At 42.2% G+C, this 26,807-nt stretch overlaps 2 protein-coding genes across 15 annotated transcripts in view; one reads left to right on the top strand and one right to left on the bottom strand.

The window, feature by feature from the left end:
- GALC (galactosylceramidase) overlaps window positions 1-11,015 on the bottom strand; it is a 150,481-nt gene extending 139,466 nt beyond the window's left edge. For 4 of the 5 annotated variants that reach the window (XM_049612376.1, XM_049612377.1, XM_049612378.1 and 1 more), the window contains exons 1-3: window positions 10,784-11,015; window positions 1,775-1,843; window positions 1,463-1,526 (exon numbers count right to left, since the gene is read on the bottom strand). In XM_049612376.1, the coding sequence (XP_049468333.1) occupies window positions 1,463-1,526; window positions 1,775-1,843; window positions 10,784-10,978 (328 nt within the window). In that variant the 5' untranslated portion in view covers window positions 10,979-11,015. Of the gene's footprint in view, window positions 1-1,462; window positions 1,527-1,774; window positions 1,844-10,550; window positions 10,757-10,783 lie in introns of those variants that run through there. The other variant, XM_049612379.1, reaches the window with a different exon arrangement.
- GPR65 (G protein-coupled receptor 65) overlaps window positions 10,970-26,807 on the top strand; it is a 129,242-nt gene continuing 113,404 nt past the window's right edge. For 7 of the 10 annotated variants that reach the window (XR_007453638.1, XR_007453637.1, XR_007453632.1 and 4 more), the window contains exons 1-2: window positions 10,970-11,460; window positions 24,419-24,494. Coding sequence is in view for 2 of the 10 variants with exons in the window: in XM_049612383.1 (XP_049468340.1) it covers window positions 11,412-11,460; window positions 13,464-13,571; window positions 24,419-24,494 (233 nt within the window). In the remaining 8 variants the exon portion in view is untranslated. Of the gene's footprint in view, window positions 11,461-13,463; window positions 13,572-24,418; window positions 24,495-26,807 lie in introns of all 10 variants that reach the window. The other 3 variants (XM_049612383.1, XM_049612382.1, XM_049612381.1) reach the window with 1 other exon arrangement.

The following is a 26,807-nucleotide window of genomic DNA, read 5'->3' as shown; positions in this document are numbered from 1 at the left end:
TTTCAAGTCCCCATGTCCAACTTTGAGTTCAGATCACCTCAGCTTTTAATTTCTCCATCCTAAATGTAAATCTTGAGCTCCTTAGCCCCATTCTCACCACCCAGGCCTTGAGCCTATAACGTGCCTTGTTATACCAAGACAACAGAGCTTTGAGAAAAAAAAAAAAAAAAAAAGGAATGAGTATACATCTACACAACCCCTCTGTAAGAAAATTCTATCCTAACCTCCATAGTGTGTCAAGGTAGATAACTGATATCCCGGTATCTGTCCTCATATGTCACCACATTTCACAAACATCTGCCCTTGTTAGGAAGGGTCTCACGAGGAGTGGGGCCTTGCCTCTTAAAGGTAAACATCAGAATTCACAAGAACTACCTGAAGAATTTCACTTCAGCAAATGAAGATGGCCAGTCATTATCAATTCTGCATCAACGGGTGGACAATAAAATACATGTCCTCTTACAATAACTTGGGGAAAGTTTTCCTTATAGAGGTTTCTTTCATTTGTGATTTGCATTTTTTGCTTTCAATATTAATTAAACACTAATGCCACCACAGAGACATATCTCTTTAACAAAAGTTACTCCCGAGTCACCAACAGGAACACATGTATAGAGACAATACTGTAAAGTTCACTACAATGGAATCTGGCCTGTAAATAATAAGCTGCATCATCATCGGGAGAATTTTCTTCTTCCTGTACATTAATTGACCACATGTTCTACATAAAGTCAATCAAAATGGTGACAGTGAAGACTGAAAATTTAGTGGCTAAAAATAATTTTGTTTTTAAAAGAGAAAAGGCTGGGGTGCCTGGGTGGCTCAGTCGGCTGAGCGTCCGACTTCGGCTCAGGTCATGATCTTATGGTTCGTGAGTTCAAGCCCCGCTTCGGGCTCTGTGCTGACAGCTCAGAGACTGGAGCCGGCTTCGGATTCTGTGTCTCCTTCTCTCTCTGCCCCTCCCCTGCTCACGCTCTGTCTCTCCCTCTCTCTCAAAAATAAATAAACATATTTAAAAAAATAAAAAAATAAAAGAGAAAAAAACTGCATCTCTGAAATACTGATGACATATTTTTGCCACAAATTTATTTAAAGCTAATAACATAATAATATTTTACATGCTTTCTATGGTAAAAGCTTTCTTTTTTTTAATTTCTCAATAAAAACTCCTGTCTCTATGCTCTGCCTCGTGAAAATAGCTTTTTTAAAAACTGTGGTTTTGTTTGCTACAAATTAATTCAACTAAATAAGCCATCTAAAGTCCAAATGCCATTTTATGGGAAAAGTGAGTATTTTGATATAATATTTTTTTAAGTAGAGTAAAAGAGGAACAATAAGAATGTACTAAGCAATGATCAACATCAAAAATGTTGATATCGTTTACATTCTGATTCACAGTCCCTAAGGTTAGGTAGAGATTAAAGTGCTGAAGGAAAATAAACCCATTTCCCAAATCTCCTACCTGTAGTCTGCCCATCACCACCCATCTCCACTTTTAGAATATGCAAAGAGGCACCGAAGTTTGGCTGGGGAAAGAAGGAGGAGTGTTAACATTGTGATTCACCGCATGAAGGACAAAACATGACAGTGACTAATTACTGCCTTTGGTTTGACAGATGAGAAGACCAACTTCAAATCAACAGCCACTTAATCCAAAAGTAATTTTCCATTTTTTTTAAAAGCTAGAAATTTGAAGGTGACCAATTCTACCGCTGAAATTCACCATAGCTTCAAACATATCACAGGTGCCATTAAATAATTATTTTTTCATTACCTTAAAGAGATAATCCAATATTTGAGAACGATAGGGCTCCGGGTAATTTACTAGAAGTCGGGAGGTTGCCTAAAAAAAAAAATTCAAAAGTGTGAATAAAACAAATCCAATCATGAACAGGTTTTCATAGTGCCGACATGCACCACCTGGCATGCCCGTATTTAGCCAGCTTGTGGGCAAAGTTGAGCTGAGGAAAGTCATTTCCCAGGTTACTTGTTTACCTGCCTTTATTTTGCCCATCGCTAGGCGAATAAGGCTGTTGTTTGCCCAACAGCTAAAACACAGGTTCGAAGCCACGGCATGTTTCTCTTCTGTTGAGATGCGGGTTTGCCGGAAGGTAAGCTAATTCTATGATGAACCTTGTGATTACAAATTTGTCGCGAGGAACTTAACTCAGAGAGTGATTATCAGAAGAAATGAAACTTAGAAACTTAGGTTCTCTATCATTTGTTTGTTTGTTTGTTTGTTTATTTGCTTGAGAGAGAGAAAGAGAATGAGACAGTACATGCAAGCAGGACAGAGGGGCACAGTCGGGGGGTGGGGAGGGAGAATCTTAAGCAGGCTGCAGCCCCAGCATGGAGCCCAATGCAGGTCTTGATCCCACAACCCTGGGATCATGGAAAGGATGAATAACAAGTAATCCTTTCCCTTCAACATCTTGCAGGAAATTAAGCAGCAATGCTGAAAGGAACCAATACTCTCCCATCTTTACCGGAGATTTGTAAGTGGCATTCCTATTAAGAATGATCACACACACACACAAAAAAGAATGATCACACAATGATCCCCGGGCCAAGGTATACTAAGGAAACCTCACACAAGACTGGTATCAGAATGTATGGAAAGATAGAGGTGGAGGATGCAGGGATGAACACGATCACATCTAACCCATGGGCAATGACTGCTTCAACAAAGAACTCACAAAACCAGTAGTGGACCAATAATGTATCTTTTGGGGAGCAATATACATAAGGGGAATAAAAGAAATAAGTTTTAATATGAAAGAGTGGCATGTCCCTAGGCTTAGAAGCCAGACAGGCTCTAGGTTCAAACCACTGACACCAAGGGCAAGATACTTTTATACTCGATGTTCTGTGTTCCTACTCTCATGTGTGTTACCGCTGACATTCTAGTGGCTCTTTTAATCTCTCTCCCTCACACCCACAATCTCCCCAGCCCCTGCCACTGAGACGCAGACCCATGGAGCTACCCTCTATTCACTTCAAGTTCAACGCATCCCCAACCAAACATAGCACTTTTTCCTTAGTCTGTTCCTTCTCCTGCATTTGTTATCTTAGTAAAGAACCATAAACTCAGGGCTACCTTTCACCAACTTCCCATCCATCTTCAGTCACCAAGACCTCCTTAATACTCTCCAATCCAACCCCTGACTTCAACCCTGTTTCCTTCATCCAGGCTGTCCTCAATCATTACAACAGCCTAAAGGTTCTCCGGGCCTCCTGTCTGCCTCCCTGTATTCTAGCTGCCACACTACTTGCCAGAATCATCTTTCCAAAATGCAAATCTAACCACGAAAGTACACTGTTTAAACCTGTCAAGACCTCCCCTCCACCAAGAGCTTTCAGGATCAAGTTCAAATTCTCAGTTTTATACCCAGATCCTTTAATTATTTGGATCGTAACTCTGGACACGTTACCCAGCACCACTCTCATGCCTACTATCTGGGTAGATCAAACCACTTCTCTTTCTTCTGTCTGGGATGCATTCCACACCCTCATTCGGCCAATTCCATTCACCCTCCTCAGGGAAGGCCCCTCTCCACCCCTCCCCACTGATGTGATGTAGGTGTGTCTCTGGCTTCAGGTCTACATCTCCACCTTAACTCTCCTAACCCCGGCCCCCTGCTCACTGCCATACTTCTTTGTCTCCCCTCTGAGTTCCTGGAGGACAGGGACTATGTCTTACTCAAGCTCATATCCCCATTTATTCTCTTGTTCGGCGAACATTTATTTAGCATCTTTTATGGTACTGTTTGTTGCACAGAATATGGGAGGCTCTGAGTCAGAGGGAGCCTGCACCCTGACTGCATCGCTTAGAAGCTATGTGACCAAGGGCAAACTGTTGTAAAGTAGGCTTTTTTACTCTTTAGAACTGCTTCAACCATTCTAAGGCTAAAACAAGGTGTATGTAAAGGACACAGCACAGTAGCTGGCACACAGTAAGCTCTCAATAAATGACCAGCATTATACAAATTGTTTTTAAAATTATAGTCACTGTTCTCACCATTCTTACAGAATGGCAGAGACTCAAATACTAAAGTAGGTACTTTTTAAGTGAATGAACACAGTCTATGCACGATAACCTATCCTTGATCAGAGGTAAACAATGTTTCCCACCCTGAATCATGTCATTAGAACGGTGTGTTTTGGGGGGCGCCTGAGTGGCTCAGTCAGTGAAGCGTGCAACTTCGGCTCAGGTCATGATCTCGCAGTCCATGAGTTCAAGCCCTGCACTGGGTTCTGTGCTGACAGCTCCGAGCCTGGAGCCTGCTTCAGATTCTGTGTCTCCCTCTCTCTGTCCCTCCCCCATTGACACTATTTCTCTCTCAAAAATAAATAAACATTTAAGAAAATTTTAAAAACAGAACCCCCTGTTTGGAGGTTATTTTGCCCTCTATGCTCTTCTATCCTTAACACAGGGAGCACCAGCTTTAAACAAACACACCACATCGTTATGCTGTTGCAAGCCTGTGTCATTCTCAACACAAAGGTGTTGTAAGTGAATAAGAGAGATGGGTCAATGGCAATAGTCAGTTCAGAGTAGTATAGCCAAATGATGACATGCACCATCAAAGAATAACAAATTACCAACCATAGACCCTGAAAAAGCCCTGGAGCTGCTTACAAGCAGCCCAGGAAGAAGCCTTAGCACATAGCTGACCCGGGCTAAGTTCTCAATTTATTGAGACATTTTACACCCAAATAAGTTTTTTCTGTAAAGATAACTTCCTCCTTTCTAATTGATTAAACAAGATAATACTGACGCAACAACCACATGCCAGATGTCATCCCAAACACTTTATATCTATCTTCACAATGCTCCCACCAGGTATCACAGTCTCCCCAGAAAAGAAACTGAGACCCTGAGAGATTAAATAGCCTGCCCATGGCTGTACAGTGAATGGCAGGGCCCAGAACAGACCCCTGACAATCTGCTCTTAAACCCACTTTTTTTTTTTTTTAATATTTATTTATTTTTGAGAGACAGAGAGTGCAAGCAGGGAATGGGCAGTGAGAGAGGGAGAGAGAGAATACAAAGCAGGCTCAAGGCTGTCAGGGCAGAGCCCAACATGGGGCTCAAACTCACGAACAGTGAGATCATGACCTGAGCCAAAGTCAGACACTTAACTGACTGTGCCACCCAGGTACCCCTTAAACCCATGCCCTTAACTACTGCCCCATACTGCCTTCCCTATCAGATCTGAATATTAAATGAGAACATTCCAAACACTACTGCCACAAACTGTTCTAGGTACCAGGGACTCCATACAGAAGTCTAAAGTGGGGTGCAAATATCGTGTTACAACCATTTTCATCTGTCAATATTTATGAAGCATCTAAGATGAGCACCTCACTACACAAAGGGACACTACTGAATGGATGAGAGTATCCTACTCTGAGTTATGAAACAATTCTCCTCATTTTACTAATTTTAAACGGAGTTAATAAAATAACCAAAGGTCTCCATTTTTCAGCAAGTTTAAACACTGGATTTAATGCCACAAGCAAAGATACTAAGACAGATGGGCCCCATTTAATGAAATATTGGCTATTTTAAGTTTAGACCCCAAAAATAAAAAGAAGGATGGTTGTAGTAAGGAACACACACATTGGCCCATTAGTCCAGTTTACCCTGAAACACGCCAGCACCTTAGAGTAAGGTGGTAACATGAGAAAATAAAAGCATAAAAATCAAGAAGAGTAAGTTGGGTTAGGGAAAAGGTTTGTCCCCCCACCCCACCCCAACCGGCAAAGCAGGTCAGATCTGTGATCAACTATAGACCAGGTTATCCATTCTAGTGTAAGCCCCAATAGTGTGCTTTTTCTGTTTATAATGCAAATGTCTGACTCCAGCTTTGATTGCCAAGGCATCTACTTTTCAACAATTATGTTTTATGGCTACGTGTACTTAAAAATAGTTACTCTAATCTTTTTGGTATCTTGAAACCTTAGAATTTTGCAAGTTCAATGATGGAAATTCATTAACTACATAGATCGTTGCCAAATATAAAATATTGAAACATTTATTATTGAACACAGATTTATCTACTTTTGGTTTCTCATAACAGAGAAGCTAAAGATATTTGGATTTGTTAGTATACATGTCCTGTGCTATAATGAAAAACTGCTACTTTAAAAAAAAAAAAGGTATATGCCTCTAGAAATTATGAAATGTATTAATTTGCCAGTATAGAGTATATTGGCTAGTAAAGTTCACAATTCCTTACTTGCTAGTTTTCAGTAAAAATTAAAGTTTCTAAGAATTAAGAATTCTACCTAATATATGTAACTAAAAGTACAAGAAATAAGGGAAACATCTCTAGGCAAGAAAAGTAGCATGTATTTTAGCTAAGAAAAGATATGAAGTGTGGAGATGCATTTTTGTTAAGGCAAATGGAAGTAATTTTGTCCTAACATACACAAACTAAATGGATACAGAAAGCACAGGAAAGAGAATAAGAGAGGAAGAAAGAATTTTACCTTGTGTAGCAAGCTAGCTAAAAATGAAATAAATTATAAAGATTTTTTAAAATGAGTTTTAATAAATAGTGTACTTCTGAAAACTACAGCTTAATTTTCTTTCATCTACTAAAAGGACAGTTTTCTTGTGGGCACCTGAGTGGCTCAGTCTGTTAAGCATTCAACTTCAGCTCAGGTCATGATCTCACAGTCCAGGAGTTCGAGCCCCATGTCCAGCTCTGTGCCGACAGCTCAGAGCCTGGAGTCTGCTTTAGATTCTGTGTCTCCCTCTCTTTCTGCCCCTCCCCTGCTCACACTGTCTCTCTCAAAATTAAATAAACATTAAAAAAATAAATAAAAGTGCTGTTCTTAATAAAACTATGCAAGGTTTTTACCTTTTAAGTAATCTGCCTAGGAAATAAAGATTCTGTATTTTATCAAAATAATTTCTTGTGCTTCATTTTGTCTTTATCACCCCTTTGATCACTTAAGAAAATGAGTCTTCTCTATTAAAAGAACTTCTTTTTTTATATACAAGTATGTAACTTTCATATTTGCCTATAAAGTCTTTTGTAATTTTGGTTAAAGTTGATTAAATGGATAACTAAGTAACATTTCACCACAATCTATGATCCTATGTAATCAAGTATATTACTTTTTTTCAAATGCTTATTTATTTTGAGAAAGTGGGGAGGGGCAGAGAGAGAGGGAGAGGGAGAATCCCAAGCAGCCAGCAAAGCCTGATGCGGGGCTCAATATACCAAATCGTGAGATTGTGACCTGAGCTGAAATTAAGAGTCAGATGCTCCATGAACTGAGCCACCTAGGTGCCCCTGTAATCAAGTGTTTCAAAACCTTTTTGGTATTTCTGACAAACTTCCCAGAATCAAATTCTAAATGAAGTCTTTTTAACCTTGAACTAACTTTAGGATTTTCCGGGGGATCCTGGAACAATCTCAGAAGATTTGTTCTTTCTCCTTATAAAAAGGGATTGTTAAACTAATTAGGCTTATTTATGTTAAACTACATGAAAAGCACTGTCAAATAAATAATGGAAAACCTTCTTTAGGTTAAATTTGTATGAATATGTGTGACTGATGTTAGTGTTCCAGAAATCATATGAAATTCCTAGAGGCTTACTATGTGCTGGTCTGTTATCACTTATAATTCTAGTTATTATCTTAGAATGTTATGTCACAGGAATAACCAAAGTTCCTTGTCAACTACACTGTAATGAAGTCACATCAGGTGTTTTACATGGCTATTTTAAACTCTTTAAATGTTCCTGTCAGCCTTACCAGGTAAGGAAGGCCACTTCTTGACCTTTAATAGTACCTTGAGGCCAAAGCCTCAGGATATTTCAGGCACCCTGAAAAGAGAGGAATTGGCCCAAATCTATAGGTATTATAGGTGAAGTCTGAAGGCTAGTCCTTGGCTTGGCTACCCAGACTTAAGGGACTTTTAATAGCCCAATCTGAGATTCCCGGGCGGGGATGCAGCATATTTGGAAGAGCCTATTTGATAAACCTACTTACATAAGATGGCCAAAGATGTTTAAATATTTCACAATTATTACTCAAATCTTTGAATGCATTTCTAGAGCCCCAGGATCACTGACCTGGTTTCAGGGGAGGACCCATTAAGCTTGGGACAATGGCTACAGACTGGATTTCAGACTACTATCTGTATAATTATTATAGGAGTGCTACTATAATCCTACTTAGATGTGTACTTTCTGGGTTACAACGTGCCCTACCCCCGACTTTTAACATCTCAGCTATCCTGGGTTACCACCGACTCTGATGCCTTAGCATCAAGATGGATTGTAGTGTATACCTTGACAGTTTTTTTCTTTTTTGGAATGCAAGTGGCTTAGGGCATCCTCCTCAAAGATGGCAATTTCAAATAAACACATTGCAGGCCACACATCTAGATAAAGAGCCAGGCTATGGGGGCGTGGTGGGGGCAGCTTTCTTTGTTTTAAAGATCTTGGTTGAGGGGCTCAGGCTGAAGCTCAGGTGGTTGGAATCCGACTTCTGCTCAGGACATGATCTCATGGCTCCTGAGTTCAAGTCCCACGTCGGCCTCTTTGCTGACAGCTCAGAGTCTGGAGCCTGCTTCAGATTCTCTCTCTCTCTCTCTCTCTCTCTCTCTCTCTCTCTCTCTCTCTGACCCTTCCCCGCTCACACTGTCTCTGTCTCTCTCAATAATAAATAAACATTAAAGATCTTGGTTGACTTCAGTAACTGACCATTTAGGCTGCTTGTTCTTTCTCTTCCTGTGAATTCCCCCTCTTAAGTTTTAAATTCACCAATGAGTGAGCCGCAATAAAAGGACCCCAGGTGTTTTCTCTCTCTCTCCCCCTCCCCACAATCTTTTTTTTTTTTTTAAGCTTATTTATTTCTGAGAGAGAGCACGCAAGAGAGAGAGCATATGCATGCACACGTGAGAGGGAAGGGCAGAGAGAAAATCCCAAGAGGCTCCAGGCTGTCAACACAGGGCCCAACTAGGGGCTCAATCTCATGGTTCGTGAGCCAAAACCAAGAGTTGGAAACTCAACTGACTGAGCCACACAGGGGTCCCTCCCCACAATCTTGCTGTGTGGCCCAGGTGTGCCACGTGCTTGCCAGGATCTGTCAATAGCACCTCCCCTTTTTTTCAAAGTTTCCTGATGATGATTGCCGAGGACATCTTACAACCAAAGTAACAGTCATAAGGGCGAGTCCAGTCACAACACTGATTGTCAGGAAGCTGAGATCAGTACAAAACATCCATTCAGCAAGCAAGCAATCAAGCTAGTTCTGAATTCATCTGAATATACAAGCTCCGTCTGACTCAACCCAACAAACAACCCATTCAAGAGTTAGGCCTTAACAGTATCAAATAAAATTAGCTCTAGCTGTGATTTGGGGTACAATGGAAGGGGATAAAACAAAGACAGGAAAAAGGTTACAAAGGGCATGTGACAGAAATTTTTAGAGCCAAGAACAATCATGCCACTAAAGCAAGCTCCCAGGCCAAGAGGCCACCTGTCAGCAGGACCAGGGATCTCAGACAATTACCAGCTATGCCCACACAATTTTACACAAAGCTGGAATGGCCCCGTCTCCCTTCACGTAAGTCTTACGCAATGCCCAGGTAACATGAACCCACCCCAGTTGTCACAGCCAAGAAAGGATTAAGACGTGACAATTAAACACAGCTGATATTCTGGATGGGATCCTGGAACAGAAAACGGGCATTAGGAAACAACTAAGTAAATATAAAATATGAAAGTATGGATTTTCATGTTATCACTACTGGTGGTAACAAATGTACTTTACCAATGTGGGATGCTGATAACAGAACATGGCTACAGCGTACTTGAGAAATCTGTACTGTTTTAGAAACTTGTCTGCAAGCCTAAAGCTATTCTAAAGTTAAATTTACTTAAAAGAAAAAAGCCTCTCAATACTTAGTATGAGAATCAACTGGTGTATTCGTTGAAATGCAGATTCTCAGGTCCCAATCCAGAACTACAGAATGGGGAGTACATTTTAACAACCATAACAGGTGATTCTTACACACCCTAAAGGTGGGAAGCCACCCTGGCTGTTGGCCCAATGTTTCCCCTTCCCTGCACACAAAAATAGCCACTAATGAGACACACAGGCACCGACTTTTCCAGCGGGCAACTCACCCCACCTTGGGCCTTGACCACTGCCAATAAACAAAGCCCCCAACACTAAACAATCCTAGACTACCATTTGATACTAGCATAGTCTAGCATTATAAACAAAACAAGTCTCAGACTGGCCTCTTACCTTCCTAAAGAGGCCTTGAGGCACCTGTCTTGCCTCCCAACACAAACATACTGTGCACTGGCCCCTGTGAAGCTAGCCAACTGCCCGCTGCACTAGTGGTCCAGGGCGTCCGACTCCCCGACCCGCATTGAAGCATCCTTTTGGAAAGAGAGATGCTCCCCGGATCCTTGGCCATTTCTGGAGCGACCCTCAGGAATGCCCTCTCCACGGCAAAGGGAGCCCAGGAGTGTACGAGGGTGATGGTGCGAGCCCCAGCCTTGTCACTATCGACACCTGTCACTCGGTGGATCTCCGGATCCTCGTCTACTAAAACTGTCTCTACATAGAGGCTCATCTAAAACGAGCAGGCGCCGGTTCCAACCCCGCACGCGCCCGGACCTCTGGCCGACGGGCGGCCGCCGGCAGCCGGGCCGCGACGGGAGTGCGTCGAAACGCCAGGCTGCGCCGCGGGGGCTTATGGGGCGCCCCCCTGGCAACGCCGGCGCATCCCACCGCCAGCCGCTCACCCCGCCGCCGCTGACCGCGCCGATGCCATCGAACTCCCGGCCCAGCCCGTCGGAGTCGTCCAGCACGTACGCGCCGCCGGGCACCAGCAGCGCGCACAGCAACAGGGGCACGGCGGCGCGGCCCGCCGAACCCGCGGCGGCCGTCATGGCTTTCCCTCCGCGTTGCCGGGAAGCCTGGGGTAGGCGCTCAGCCATTGTGTGGGTCACATGACTCCGGCGCCTCGGGAGGCGGGTCCTGTCGTCGCCATGATGGAGAAGGGCAGGAGACTGCTGACGCCGGCGCCGCCATCTTGAGTGCGGGCCACACGTCGGGGACGATTGCTGGGAGATAGCTGACCCAGAGTGTCTGCTCAGGCCCTGTGGAGTGTGGCCTTCATGTGTACTCACTTCCCTGCGCCTCTTCCGGCCTCACCTGCTGGGGCACGTTAGCTCAGGGGAGATGGATGTCCAAAGCCAGCCGAGAGAACTGGACCTTCCTTAACATCTCGGGGCACATTCACCACATGCCAATCTATGGCAAAGCAAGAGAGAAGACCCAGCTTGCAGCCCCCACTACGTCCTAGTTCAGGTGTCTGTCTCCTTGGTCGAATCACTTAGCTTTCTGAGCCTGAGTTTCCTTTTGCGTAAGATGAAACAAGAGCAGCCGCCGGGGGACATGGGATTAAACGAAATACAAGGTAATAGGCGCTCGGTAAATCCGAGCTGAATGCGTTGCACACTTGGCTAACGTTAGCTGACAGGGTTCTCCATTCTGGTAATCATTACATATATTTGGCGTTTAGCTTCATCAAGTACCTTACGTAGCCCGTTGACATGGTTCCAGGCAGATAACCCAAAATCGATAGGGAAGTTGTGAATTGTCCTGGGATTCTGCCATTGCAGCGTCAGTGTGAGATTTCTGATTTTCTTGGTATCTGAGCAAACTGAAGAGACTGAGTGGCTGCAGAGAAAGCATTTCTGATCCCAAATCTGCCTTTTGCGTACCCATGGAATTGGTTTTCCGTATCTACACAAGCCCTGGAGACCCCAAAATGGCAAAGAGAAGATCCAAAGACTATAGGACATGTGAGCCTTCATCTTCAGGGTCCTATTTGGAATCAGATTGTTTTTCCCCTTAACTACAAACTTAAGTTCCATGATCACAATTATACTAGGAGGAAAAATCTCCCATCTGTGCCATCCCAAAAATGCAGTTGTCAGGCCATTCTGCCATCCGTCCTAAAGTGCATGACAGCAATGCTTGCTGTTTCTCTTAAATTACTGTAGATCTATTTTGGTTTACTAAGGACGGTCCCAGCTTATTTCTATTGTTCTAACAAATGTTAATAGTGCCCCTTTCACCCTCAAAGTGATCTGGCTTGGGGCGCCCCGGGGGGGGGGGGGGGGGGGGGGGGGGGGCGGAGCTGAGTGGTTCAAGGGTTTGAGTCTTGATTTCACATCAGGTCATGATCTCTCTGTTCCTGAGATCCAGCCCGGCACTGACAGTGCAGAGCCTCTTAGGGATTCTCTCTATCCCTCTCTGTTCCTCCCCCCACCTCTCTCACTCTCGCTCCCTCTCTCTCAAAATAGATAAACTTAAAAAAGTATTCTGGCTTGGATGATAAATTATATGGTCCTGTATACATGGGCCACTTTTTTCTTTTTCTATTTCTTCTTTTCCCAATACAGCACATGCCTGAACTGTACCTTCTCTATCCATTCTGTGATATAAGACGATAACTACCCAGGTTCCATAGATTTACCTTCCCAGAACTCACTCTGATCCACCCCATCTAACACAGTAGTTTTTTTTTTTTTTTAATTTTTTTTTAACGTTTATTTATTATTGAAAGACAGAGACAGAGTGTGAGCAGGGGAGGGTCAGAGAGAGAGGGAGACTCAGAAGCAGAAGCAGACTCCAGGCTCCGAACTGTCAGCACAGAGCCAAACGCGGGGCTTGAACTCACAAACCGTGAGATCATGACCTGAGCCAAAGTCGGACGCTCAACCGACTGAGCCACCCAGGCACCCCCTAACACAGTAGTTTAAGCCAGAATCTGAAAACCAGTGGATGCAAGCCACGGTAGAGCACACCACAAATATTTGTATACTTTGTGATATCTGTAGAAGAGGAAACAGAATATTTAACAGAAAACATGTTCTCATCCCTAGGACATATCACTAGTTCCTATTAGTCCATATACCAAAGTAATTTTACCTTACCACAGAAAATATCTCCAGTTTCAAATTTCTAATGTATATTCAGGACACCATTCGAAAAGAAAGTTTCTAATAAAAAAGCAATTAAATCTGAGCCAAGGAAGAGAGATTCTTGGGCTTCAGGACACAGCAGTCAGATGTGCTCAAGAGGTAAGATAAAGGGAAATAGCACTTTTCAGACAAGTGTTCATGTGTTCAGCTCCCCCTGTTCCTGTGGTTTTTGTGGTGTGAGATAAACAAGAGGAGAAGTGTTGTTCTCAGTTCTCAAATTTCAGGTGAGTTTTGAAAGTGAAGACTTTTTCTCCTAAAGGACAGTGTTTTTGAGTATCACAGCTGTACTTGAGTCACAACAAAATCTCTCATTCTTTGAAAGTGACGAATGTGATCAAAATCAGACGGTCTCTTGAGAAAGATGAGAGATTTTGCCTTTCAGTGAAAGGTTATTGATAAAGTCTGATAGTAGTCTGTTGTCTCGCCTTAGAAAACGGCTTTACTTTTGGAAATCTGAATTCAGCCATCATATTGAAGGACAGAGGCCAAGTCTTTTCCCTCTCTGTACTTCCTGAATGCAGTGTCCATACCTCAGAAGGTACTCAAAATATATTAGTTGAATTGAACTTAAAAAAAAAAAAAAATCACCGGGGGCGCCCAGGTGACTCAGTCGGTGAAGCGTCCAACTTCGGCTCAGGTCATTATCTCATGGTTCCTGGATTCCGGCTCCACATTGGCCTCTGTGCTGATAGCTCAGAGCCTGGAGCCTGCTTTGGATTCTGTGTTTCCATCTGTCTCTGCCCCTCCCCTGCTTGCATCTGTTTCTCTTTCAAAAGTAAATCTTTAAAAACAAAAATCACTGTGAAAATGGTACCTCAAATCACTGGGGTAAGGATGGAACTTTTTAAAACATATGGAGAGGCCATATGGCTCAGTCAGTTAAGCATCCGACCCTTGATTTGGGCTCAGGTCATGATCTCATGGTTGGCGGGATGGAGCCCCCTGTTGGACTCTGTGCTGACAGCATGGAACCTGCTTGGGATTCTCTCTCCCTCTTTCTCTGCCCCTCCTGGCTCACAAGCTCTCTCAAATAAACTTGAAAAATATATATACATATATGTGTATATATATACACAAAATATATATACATATGTATACACACATATACATATATTAATGTATATAACATATATGTGTATATGTATGGAGACACCTGGATAACTATTTGGAAAACGATCAAATTTGAGATCTGTGCTTCATACCACACATAAACTACAAATGGATAAAGCTCTAAATGTAAAATGTGAAACTTTACAAGTTCTAATACAAAGCATGGGTAGATTCCTGTAGAACTTGGAGGTCTAAGTATCACTTAATGTCTCGATACCAAAAAAATAAAAATTTGGTTTAAAAAAATCACTGAATAATCATATAAGGGGATAAGGAAAAAGGATTATTTACAAAAGAAAGTAGAAACATTCCTTAATGTAGAATCTCCTGGGCATAAAAGAGTATGAAGTATATTCTCTTCATGAACTGTCCTGTAGCATCTGCTGTTTATCTGATTTTTCCACTTTGACATATGTTGCTTGATCGCATTTCATAATATCACCCTGATCAGTGTAAAAAATGTATAGGAATTCTCTTAATTCGGGACTTTATGTGAAGACAATAACAATAATTCATAGGACAGAATCGACATAATGGAATAAATTATATATTGTGTACTAAACATTTTCTTAAGGATAACTCATAAAAACTGCCATAGCAAAGAGCTATACTGTGGCATAGTGGTTAGAATCAGCCCTGGAGTCCCAGCCTGCATAGTGTCAAATCTCTAATACCACCTACCAGCTGTGTGATTTTTGCCAAGTTACTTTCCATCTTTGGACTTCAGTTTACCCATCTATAAATAGAGATGATGATAGTAATTAGTTGGTATGAAGGCTAGCTGAGTTAATATTCATACAGCACTTAGAAAAGTGACCACCATAGGAGCACCTAAGGTGTCTCAGTCAGTTAAGCCTCCGACTCCAGCTCAGGGCATGATCTCACAGTTCATGAGTTCAAGCCCCACTTCGGGCTCTGTGCTGACAGCTCAGAGCCTGGAGCCTGCTTCGGATTCTGTGTCTCCCTCTCTGTCTGCCCCTCCTTGTTCATCCTCTGTCTCTCTCTCTCTCTCTCTCTCTCTCTCAAAACTAAACATTTAAAAAAAGTGACTAGCATATACTACATGCTACAGAAGTGTTTATCATATAAATGACATAAATGGCATACAGATTTAAGTACAGTATAACTTGTAACTTGACTGCTCTCCACAAAACTAAGACAATTCTGGAGGAAAAGATTATTCATGTCTTTGTACTACTCTGAATTTTTTTTTTCCTATTTTTGTTATCGACAGTCATTCAAGCCCATACCCCATATGGCTGATTCCCCAGTGTGCGAGTCTTGGTGGGAGGCAGATTCCCCTCCTTCAGGAGGGAAGGAGCCAGATCCTCCCTCTTCCTGCCCCCAGCAGCGAGAACTCTGCAGTGTCCCTCAGCCAGTGCCTTGAGCCTGTGACTTTGATCATGTAAGGGTAGCTAGACAGATGTATGAACAGCCAAGCACCCCAGACCATGTCAGAGTCCAGTGGAGGCAGCGGCACAGAGGCTCATCAGAGGAGCCCCGAGTGCCCCGAACAGCACGATCAAAAGTGGCGTCCTAACATACGGCTCAGGCACGGTGACCTGAGTGGTCTTTCTGGTCCTCTGGCTCTGGCCCATTTTCACAAGCCTGGTTGGGCAGCCTCAGCAAGCAACTCTGTGTTGCATCCTGAAGGCTTTCTAAGTCCTTCATTTTCTGCTCAAGTTAGCCACAGGTGGTGCTGTTGCCCGCAGCAAAGAACCGTGACTAACACTCCAGGTTACAATCCAGAGCAGAGGCAATCATCCAAGAGTTCTCAGCCTCTGTGTCTGCATTTCCCCCGCTTTAAAATGCACGTCTCAACTTCACCACCCCTGGTTCTTCCACTGGTCGTTGTTACTGTGTGGATCTGCTCAAATAAGAGAACTCCAGGAAGTTTTGCTGTCCTCCGATGTTTCCACTGGTGATATGGCTGTTCTTTGGATCGTCAGTACCATTTTCTGCACTGCCGCCAGGGGAAGAATTATAGAATCCACCTGATCCCAAATCCTAAGCACGAAGAAAATAACAGTGCCAGAGGTTCCCACCACTCAAAAGATTTTTTAAAACATTTAGTGCTATGCTGTCCAACAAATATAAGGCAAAGCACATATGTAATTTGAAATTTTCTAGTAGCCACATTAAAAAAAAAAAAAAGTCAATTTGGGGCACTGGGTGGCTCAGTCAGTCAAGCATCTGACTCTTGGTTTCAGCTCAGGTCATGATCTCACGGTGGTGGGATCCAGGCCTGTGTTGGCTTCCAGCTGGCAGTGCAGAGCCTGCTTGGGATTCTCTCTCTCTCTCTCTCTCTCTCTCTCTCTCTCTCTCTCTGCCCCTGCCCCCCTCACACACACACACACACACACACACACACACACACACACTCTCTCTCTCTCTCTCTCAAAATAAATATTAACAAAACAAGTGAGATCCATTTTAATGATCTATTTTATTTATTCCCAAATATCTATATATTATCAAATATGTAATTGATGTAAAATATATCAATAAAATAGTTTATGTTCTTTCTTCATATTCAGTTTTCAAAAACCTTAAGTGCATTTTACATGTACAGCACGTCTCAATTTGTATTAGCCACATCTCAAGTGCACAATAGCCACATATGGTCAGCGGCTCCTGTATTGGACAGAACAGATCTAGTATGTCCTGGGCCCTGGGCTAGGCACACTCAGTAAATATCTACCTCTGCGGCTAAAGATAAAGCTGAAGAATATCCATTCTTTGCTAAAGCTGCTATAACAACATACAACAAAATGGTGGTTTAAACAACAGAAATTTATTTTCTCACAGTCCTGAACTTCAAGATCAAGTTGTGGGGAGATCTGGTATCTTCTGAGGCTTCTCTTCTTGGGTTGCAGGTGGCCACATCCCTCTGTGTCCTCACATGATCCTTCCTCTGTGCTTGCAAGTTAATGATGTCTCTGTGTGTGTCCAGATCTCTTAAGGACACCAGTTCTGTATATTGAACCTATGGTTGATCCCTGATCAATAAAGTTACAACCAAAGTCGTAAGGAGAATTTAGAATTGTCTTCAGAAAATTTAAATATATACTTTGGTGTCCAAGGGAAAATGTATTGCATACACAACATACCACTGCATGTTTTGAGAATTCACAACTGTGTGCACATAAGTCCAAAAGACTGGAAATCGGAAAAAATAGTTCCCCATCTCTTTTAATAGACTGTATTAAAGGTAATCGCTTGCTCTTCCCAGGACACACCCGACAGGTGCTCTATTCTATGACTTACCTCATCCTATTATGGTTTGAAAATATCCTTTCTCCTATATCTAAATGTGTAAAGCCTTCTCATTTTTAAAGATCCATCTCAATGGTCCCTCCTTCTTTCCTTTCCCTCGATTTATCTGTTTAAAGTAACCTTCGCTTCATCTAATCTCTCAGGTATCTTCTTTACAGGACTCTAAAGTCTGATAAAGGGGAAGTCCGGTGTATGATTCATTATAATTTCTATTACAGCAGCGTAGTGTTATGCTATGGCAGGCAATGTTTATTCATAATAGACCTAATAAGTGTTAACAAATATTTGTGGAAAGATTCTCTGAAAGAATATTTAAACTGAAGGTTCAAAATAATACCTCTTTAAGCTGCTGCCACAATTCCCCCCCCCGGGGGATTTGGCCCACGTGTTTAAGTTGTTAAAATGCATTAGCCACAGAATCTTTCAAGAGATCATGTTTGGGTTGCAGGAGGAATAAAGCAGGCGGGTCCAGGGCATCTAAGAAAGGCAGGGAGGGGGGTGGAAAACAGAATGGAACTGAGAGGTTTAACCAAGTTACCACTGTACTCAGAGTGGACCCTGGTCAGAAAAGAGGCCCTATGAAAACATGAACTGTGACAAATGACTCTCGTCTGACCCTACTGGCTTAGCCTGGGCTTCCGTCTCTGTTTTCTATTTGTAATTCCAGGGGCCAGGACTGGAATTAGAGGTTAACTCAACCTCAGGGCATTCACCTGGGCCTGACATCCTTCCTCCCCAGTTGTTGCTCGTCTCCAGGGGCCAGGCCAGATGCTTCTTTCTCTGCCTGCCACCCTGAGTCCCGCGGTCAGTGGTATGACCAACTGTCTACCCCACCTCTGTCCTTTTTAATGTGGTTGGGGTATTGTGATATCGTAAGAAATATATATTTGGCCCCCAGTACCTGACACAGGATTCCTAAAACCCCCCATAATTTCCTGAGTGAAAGAGGTAATAGAAGCATCTTTGGTTATGATTTTTGGTCTTAGTCCCTGGTTCCTGATAGAGGTTCAACCCTTGGAATCTGCAGAGTGATGAGTATCCTCTTCCTGCAATTGAGATGACCTGTGGCTTATGGCCCCTGGAAAGCTTCAGGATGAGGCCTGATCACCAGAAATACCCAGGGCAAGCCTAGAGGATTAGAACCTTTAGCCCAACTTCCCCACCTCCTGGAAGGGGAGAGGGGCTAGAGGTTGAGTTAATCACCAGTTGGCCAAGTAATCATGCCCGTGTAATGAAACCTCCACTGTCTGTTGCTGTGTAACAGATTATCTGAAAATCAGTAGCTTAAAGCACCAAATATTCAGTGTTTCTCACTGTTCCCTTCTGTAAGTCAGGAATCAGGAGCACATTAGCTGGGTGGTTCTAGCTCCAGATTTGTCATGGGATTGCAGTAAAGATGTTAGAAGGAACCATAAGCATCTGAAGGCTTGAGATTCACTTCCGAGATGGCACACTCAGGGACTCACCAAGTAGACAATTTCTCACGGCATGGCAGCTGGCTTCCCTCAGATCAAAGAGAGTGAGGAGGAAGTCACGAGATCTTTCTGACCATCACTTCTGCTTTATTCTATTCACCAGGAGGGAGTTGCTAAAGTCTAGCCCACACTAAAGGGGAGGGGAGAAAAGAATCTGAACATGGCTTAAAATCACCACACATACTCATGATGCATATTAGCAAACCACTCATATGATACATTATTAAATATTGCAGTAACAAATATTGGGTGAATTAAATTAAGTAAATGGGTATTATAAAACACCATAAGGGATGTGCTCAATTATTGCACATTTGCAAAGATATTTTGGCAGCCTCTAAAAAAGCACCAGGGAGAATGAAGACTCTAGCATTATTTCCTGTAAAATTGCAAGTATTTCTATCTTGGATTTTCACTATAATCTCTGCTCTGTGCGTTCTATGGATTTTTTATTACCAGCACATTTGGGTAACAGAACCTGTCTTCACCAGTCCTGATACCATAGAGCCCACTCCAATCAAGCTGGCTGCACATCCTCCCTCCTGTGTATCCCTAACCCCTCAGCCCCAGCTGACCCAAGTTTTTGCCAATCATCTGTACCTCACTTCCCTATCCTTTGGATCGAACTTCCTTAAATATTAGAATATATTGGCCTTGTTTAAACTTGGATTCATGAAATGCTTTTTGGATCTTAAATCCTAAACTATTAGCTGACTGTCCCTACCATAAGCAGACTCGACAGAAACAGAAATTTCCACAAGGATGTATACTTATTATCCTGACTTCAAAAATTAAGTTAATCAGCAGTTTGCACACCCACAATACATCAGAGGAAACTATTTGGAGTTAATATCCTTCTTAACATTTTGTTAAGTTATTTCAATAAGTGGACATAGTAAAGGCCATTAAAAGTTAATTATGTAATTTATAGACGCCAAGAAATACATATTAGATCTTCTAAAAAGGTAGTTAAGATATTAAAGCCTCTAGTATTCAGTTTAGTAACAGATCTCCATTTTAACTCTTACTATACTTAAGCCTGTCTGACTTGACACTGAAGTCAAAAGCACTTACAAGTCTGAAATGACAGGCTGTATTAGCTCAAATTTTTTAAAAAATGCTGGAGCCAAAGAAACTGATGGTACAATGATGCAAAATGGAATTTAATTACTGGTGAAGAGACATTAGGGTTAAAGTAACCAAAGGCAGGAATTTAAACAGAGGGGTTTCCTCACTCCCCTCTTTTCAGGGGTTCTGTTCTCTCCCTCCCAGTCTCTTGCCCAGACACCCATCCCGGACACCAGCTGGTCTCAAACTTGGGAGCATCAAAACTACTTGGATGACTTTAGAACACACACATTGCTGGACTCCCACCTGAGCTCCTGATGCCCTGGGCCTGGGGACGGACAGACCATCGCAGCTCTCAAATGTGACATGAGTCACATGACATTGATGCTGCTAATCCAAGAACCACATCTAGAGACCCGTGGAGGCAAATGATTCCAATCTCAGGCCAGGACCACAGATGCAAGAAACAGAACATTCTCTATCTTTTGTAACTCAGCTAAAATTGTGTTTTAATCCCCCGTTCTGCCAGGGCAGTGGAAACTTAATCGCAATGAATTCAGGGTCCAACCTCTCCTTCCTCTGGGTTCCACCTGTATTTGCCACAACACGGTACCCCAGACTGGTGGATTAAACTATAGAAATTCATTTTCACATAGTTCTGGAGGCTTTGTAGTCTAAGATCAAAGTGCTGGTAGGTTTGGTTTCTTCTGTGGCCTCTCTCCTTGAATTAAAGATGGCACCTTCCCCCGGTGTCCTCACGTGGTCTTTCCTGGGTGCACATGCACCCCTGGTGTTTCTTTGTATCCCAGTCTCCTCTTCTGATAAGGACACCAGTTGTATTGGATTAGGGCCCTTCATTTTAACTTAATCACCTCTTTAAAGGCCCATCTCCAAATACAGTCACATTCTGAGGTACTAGGGGCTAAGGCTTCAGCATATGAATTTTGGCAGAGGGGTGAAGGGACACAATTCCGCCCACAACGCCAGCTGAGGTCCAGGGAATTCTCACGTTGTGAATGCTTGAGGGTGGTAGCTCCACCCTTGTATCTCAAGGTGACCCCCTATCAACGCTGGCCTCTCCCAAGATGCCCTCCTTCCCTTCTGGTCTTCAGTAGTTAGGCCGTGCAGGACTCACCTGAGTTGTCCCTCATCTATGGCTGCAAAGCTGCCTGTGTGACACACTGGGCCCCTGGCAGCCCCGTGACATGGGCAGAGGCCTGCCGTCACTTCTGTGTGCCCTGCGTGGCCTTCCAGAAATGATTCTACTCCCCATGTGCTACACTGGGCACAGGGGATCTTGCTGAGACTGCCTCCAGCCTCTCCCACACACACCCTTGCGTCTCGCCACCTGGACTTCACCCTGGACCTGAGCCACAGGGCCACTCTTCTCCCCAGACTGTATAGCTCATCTGGAGTGACTGACACCCCACCCCACTGCAGGGCTTGCTGGGGAAGGGGTGCAAAGCAGTCAGGCTGCAAAGTCCCTGTCTCAGATGCCACATCTGAGCTCTCAGAACTTCCTCTCTCACAACCAAGTCCCACCCCCACAGGGCAGCCCCTTTCCTGTTCTTGGAGGCTCCACTTTGTCTCTATAGGTACCCTCCCAAGCATACTGTCTGGGCCTCAGTCCTTTCCAGTCTCCTAGGCTGCAGACATATTTTTGAAACTCAAAACCTAGGACTGTCTTTCTCCCCCTGACCCTTTACTCTTCTGCCAAAAATTCCTCTTCTGATGCAATAAATGCAAAATAGCTCATTGCATTGGGCGGAGGCCGTAAAGGAAACGCGGCTGGGAAAACACAGCAGTATTTCAGACATACCCTGCCATGCCTACTTGGCTGCTTTAGCTCGCGAAATTGCACCAGGCAGGCCATGTGGCCAAGCAGAGGACCCTTCATCAGCAGATTAGGCTCTTGTGCTGTCTGTCCTGTGGAGACATTGGAACCAGGCAGAACCACATTCTCTTCTTGTTCCCCATGGGTAGACAGAGTGCCCTGCCACTGGCTCGGGCTGGCCTCAGAAGAGCAAACGCCTGGCACACCAGGAACACCAGCCCCCTCAAGGCGGTGTTCTGAACACCTGCCACGTGGCTTTTTTCCACCTTGTAGCCGTTAAAATGTCCCAGAGACTCGATGCTCTGAAATTTCCAACTGCTTATGAGATAGCCCTGTGGTTGAAAACACCGTATTGCCATATATTCTGGACTAAACAAGAAGCACATTTCCTATAAGTCATTCAGCGTCTTATGGTGTAGAACAGGCAACATTTTAGCACAGGAGACCTACAGTTTTTCTCCTATTTAATCTGAAGTGAAAGTTTGATTGTGTTTCTTGTGTCTCATGACTATATAGCTTTTTGTTCTGAAGAGCATCATATATAAATACTAGACATGAATATGAATATACCTTTTCCCTAAAAGCAGAAGTGTAGTCTATTTAGATAAAATAAGACATTGTGAGGGCCGTGGCATACCTGTGCACAGAAGCTACAGACAAGCAGATGTGTAAAACCAAACAAAAATGAGAATTGTGGAGTAGAGCCACAAGTAAACTGAAATCATACTTTCATTTCTGTAAAGTCTTAAGGTATTTGTTATTAATTTTCCAGATTATACTTAAATTTGTCATTATTTCAATAAAAATATAAAGTATTCTGAAGTTTTAATTTACTATATGCTAAATTACTTGGCAAACTCATGTACTTTATAAATGTGAGTTCTTAATTTTATTATTCTCCATGAAAAACCTATAAAGGAAGCACAGAAAATCCCATTACATTTGTGTCACGTCCTGAATAACTCCAAGATTAAAAGTCTTGGTTATATCACAAGATCGTCTTTTCTACTTCTGTGTAGAAAACAAACAAACAAAAAAGGCTACCAAGAACATCCTCTAATGTCCTTTTATAGAAACAGACTCAGATAATCATGATTATAGTTTCTAATTTTAAGTCACATCCATCCCACATTAATTCTATCCTTATAATTTGTCCCCTTCATTTGTTTTTTTTATTTTTATTTTTTAATGTTTATTTATTTTTGAGAGAGAGAGAGAGAGAGAGAGAAAATGTGAACGGGGGAGGGGCAGAGAGAGAGGGAGACACAGAATCTGAAGCAGGCCCCAGGCTCTGGCTCAGGCACAGCCACCCAGGCACCCCTCCCCTTCATTTGTAATAAAGATTTATGAGAGCCAGGTTCATATGTGATGTCTCTGACTTTTTTATATCTCAAAAGTTCTGGGAGTTAATTTCACTTCATATTAAACCATTTATAGACTTGGCAGCAAATGTCAGCATGTAACGTGCTACATGAGGTTTCATTAGAACAATTCATGTCTTTCTCATACAACCATGTTACATAGAATTATTGATTTACCTAAGCCAGTTAGCCAACTGGTTTTAGCATGGTTTTTAGCACTCCCGGCCTTCTATTCCAAGAGGACAATCAGAGAAAATGATCTACAATAGAGGTGCCTTTCTCTCTCTCTCTCTCTCTCTCTCTCTCTCTTTCTTTCTCTCTCTCAAAATAAATAAAGAAACAAACAAACAAAAAAAAAGAGGGGTGCCTGGGTGGCTCAGTTGGTTGAGCATCCAACTTCAGCTCAGGTCATGATGTCACGGTTCACAAGTTCGAGCCCCACTTTGGTCTCGGTGCTGACAGCTCAGAGCCTGGAGCCTGCTTCGGATTCTGTGTCTCCCTCTCTCTCTGCCCCTCCCCCTCCTTTCAAAAATAAACATTAAAAAAAATTAAAAACAAAAAAATATCTACAATAAAATACTATATAGCTAATCTTGTTGGTCCCTTAAAAAGAAAAAAAAAAAAGACTTCACAAAGGTGCCAGGATTAAGCAAGGGAACATGCTCATTATACACCCAACACCCACTTTTCCTCAACTGCTTTTCTCCCAGGAAGTGCATCATGCTGAATCCATGTAGACCATCCTCTCCTATGTCACACATTCCCATAACTCATCTTTTCTTTTTTTCTTCTTTCTTTTCTTCCTTTCTTTTTTTTTTTTTTGGACCTCTTTTGGAGTACTACTTACCCATTTTTGCCATTGTATCATGGTGATCCCTGAACATGCCTTTCTCTTTCACTAGGTGATGAGCTTCTCGCATGCTATAGCCAGGTCCTAAATCACTCCCAGCACAGTGTCCTAAGAATGTAATAGATGTATGTGTTGACAGACTAAATGAATGAGTGAGTGATTACATGAAAGTCTAGCACGTATTCTATTAAATAAAACACACCGGATATCAGTATACATTGTAATTAAGATGCAAAGAGGAGAGTGAGTCATGAAAATTAAACTACCATAAGTAAGAAACAAAAACAGCTTTTAAACTATTTAGGAGACTGTCTTTGGTCAAACTTGAATAATGAACATCCTTCTTATTAAGATGCTGCTTCCTCATTGTTTTATGTTGAAACACAAGTGTAATTTCCTGTCCCTTCACAGTGTTGGTTTCTCATCTCGGTGCAAGCAGATTTATCTGGCTCCTCGGTCGACAAAATCATCTCCTCAAGAAACATGGGTAAGTGTAAGATTTAACAATAAAATAATATTTTTAAGTAGATAACGACTCAGGCACGGTTGTCAGTAATGCTCACAACCTTTTACCAAGTTTAGGCTACAGAAATGCAATAAAGCAGAACTTTATAAGACAAAGAGAAATGAAGCTGCCACATGGTTCCCCCACTTCTGAGCAGTGGTTAAAGGGTGTCAGAACTGACATTTAGAAATAGGTAAACCTATTGATACACAAAAGAGGAATATTTATGCTCCATTCCCTTTCAGGAAACATCATATTGGCAAACTGAATTAAGAGGCTGTGAGGAAATCTACCAGCTCCCAGCTGTAGATCTACCCATTTCCTCATTAGTACAATGGTCTCATGATACCTTTTATATCATCAGAAATAATGTGAAATTTGGAAATAGTATTTCTAGTATTAATAAATATTAAGTAATAATGCTTACTTAATAAGTGACCATCAGTGTCTGAGACATAGTAGTTGTAATAAGTAGCTAGTAAACTGATCAAGGAAGGCAAGTATTTCCTATAACCTGTAGGAAAACATTTTATCTTTTGATGATTGTCATCAATGATTTGTACTATTTGAGGAGCTGGTTAATAACAGATATATTTTAATGCACTGGGGATTATCTTTTTTTGGGATTTGTCAAAATTAGCAACTTGCCCACATTTCTCAGCAGTGGTTCTAAAAACAATTTTGTCATAATTTTATTAAAAGCAGTAAAAATAATGTCTGAAAAAAATGTACGAATGATGAGAATTACGTATTCCATTAAAATCTCAGAAGCAAAAAACCCTCAGATTCGCACAAATTAATTTAACAACTATTATCTACAGAGCTTGGTATCATATGTGAAATGTCACTGTACAATGGATGGATAGAGGAGGAAGGGGCACCCCTCGATCTCTCAATCCTGGTCCCAAGGAAGGATATCTTCGTGGTTGAGGTGTTCTCCCCAGACATGTGAGCCTGGTGATAGATGGGACACTGTGTAGCATCAGAGTTCCATCCTAGTAGCTTATTCAGCTTTTTGTGTATATCAGACTTTTTTCTCGGATCATTTTCCTTCTTCACTTTCATCCTTTAAAGGTCTTCTTAATGAAGATTTTGGGGGTAAATTTCGTCAGTAGTAGTTTATTATCATCATCATTATTATTATTATTATTATTATTATGTGTGTGAGAGAGAGAGAGATTGGAGCAGAGGGAGAAAGAAAGATACTAAGCAGGTTTCACTCCCAGCACGGAGCCCAACACGGGTTCAGGGATCATGACCTGACCTGAAATCAAGAGTCAGATGCTCAACCGACTGAGTCACCCAGGCACCCCAACTGGTAATTTATCTTAAATTGTCCTTAATTTTGCCCTGGTTTTGAAATTTAGTTCTGTCAGATATTTAATTATAGGATTACATACATTTTCATAGCCGTTTGGAACTATCAACCCACTGTCTCCTGGTTTCTGTTACTACTTCTGTGAAGTCCTTTGTCTCTGTAAATTTTACTCTTTGTAGGTGCACCATTTTTTCTCTCTGGTCTTCTGTCTCTTACTCTTGGATCCTCAGCTTCATTGCAGGGTGTCTACATGTATGTAGATTTCCATCTTTGTTTGTTTTTAATCCTATTTGGAATTTGCTGGACTTCATAAATCTGAGGATTCCATCCATGTCCTTCATCAGTTCTAGACAGCTCTCAGTGATTATCTTTTTGAACGTTGCCTCTTTCCTATTTTCTCTCTTCTCCTATCCCTTATGGAATGCCAGTTAAACATATCCTGAACTTTTCACTTTATCTTCCATGTCTCTTTGGTATTTTCCCATATGTTTCACACTGATAATTTTGTATTATTTCTTTATTTTTTTAATGTCTATTTATTTATTTATTTTGAGAGAGAGAGAGGACACAAGTGAGAGAGGGGAGAGAGAGAAGGAGAGAGAGAATACCAAGCAGGCTCCACGCAGAGCCCAACATGGGGCTCGATCCCACAAACCTTGAAAATCATGGCCGGAGCTGAAATCAAGAGTCAGAGGCTTAGTTGAGCCACCCAGGCTCCCCCTGTATTATTTCTTTAGATCTATCTTGCAGTACATTAATTTTTTTATTCAGCTGAAGCTAATCCCCATATTAATTTTTTAAGTTAAATTATTACATTTTTCATTTCTGGAAAGCCTTTCCCAGTCGCTCCAAAAATATGCCTACCCGTCTTTTGAAGTCTCTTCCTCCCTACTCATGTGTTCAAATTCCTTTCTTTATTTCTTATTAAACACACTTGTTTTGTGTTGTGTATCTATTAATTTGTTAATAGATTTGTA

Source organism: Panthera uncia, assembly GCF_023721935.1.
Source record: "Panthera uncia isolate 11264 chromosome B3 unlocalized genomic scaffold, Puncia_PCG_1.0 HiC_scaffold_1, whole genome shotgun sequence".
Classification (NCBI taxonomy): domain Eukaryota; kingdom Metazoa; phylum Chordata; class Mammalia; order Carnivora; family Felidae; genus Panthera; species Panthera uncia.
This window is presented reverse-complemented; position numbering and strand designations above follow the sequence as displayed.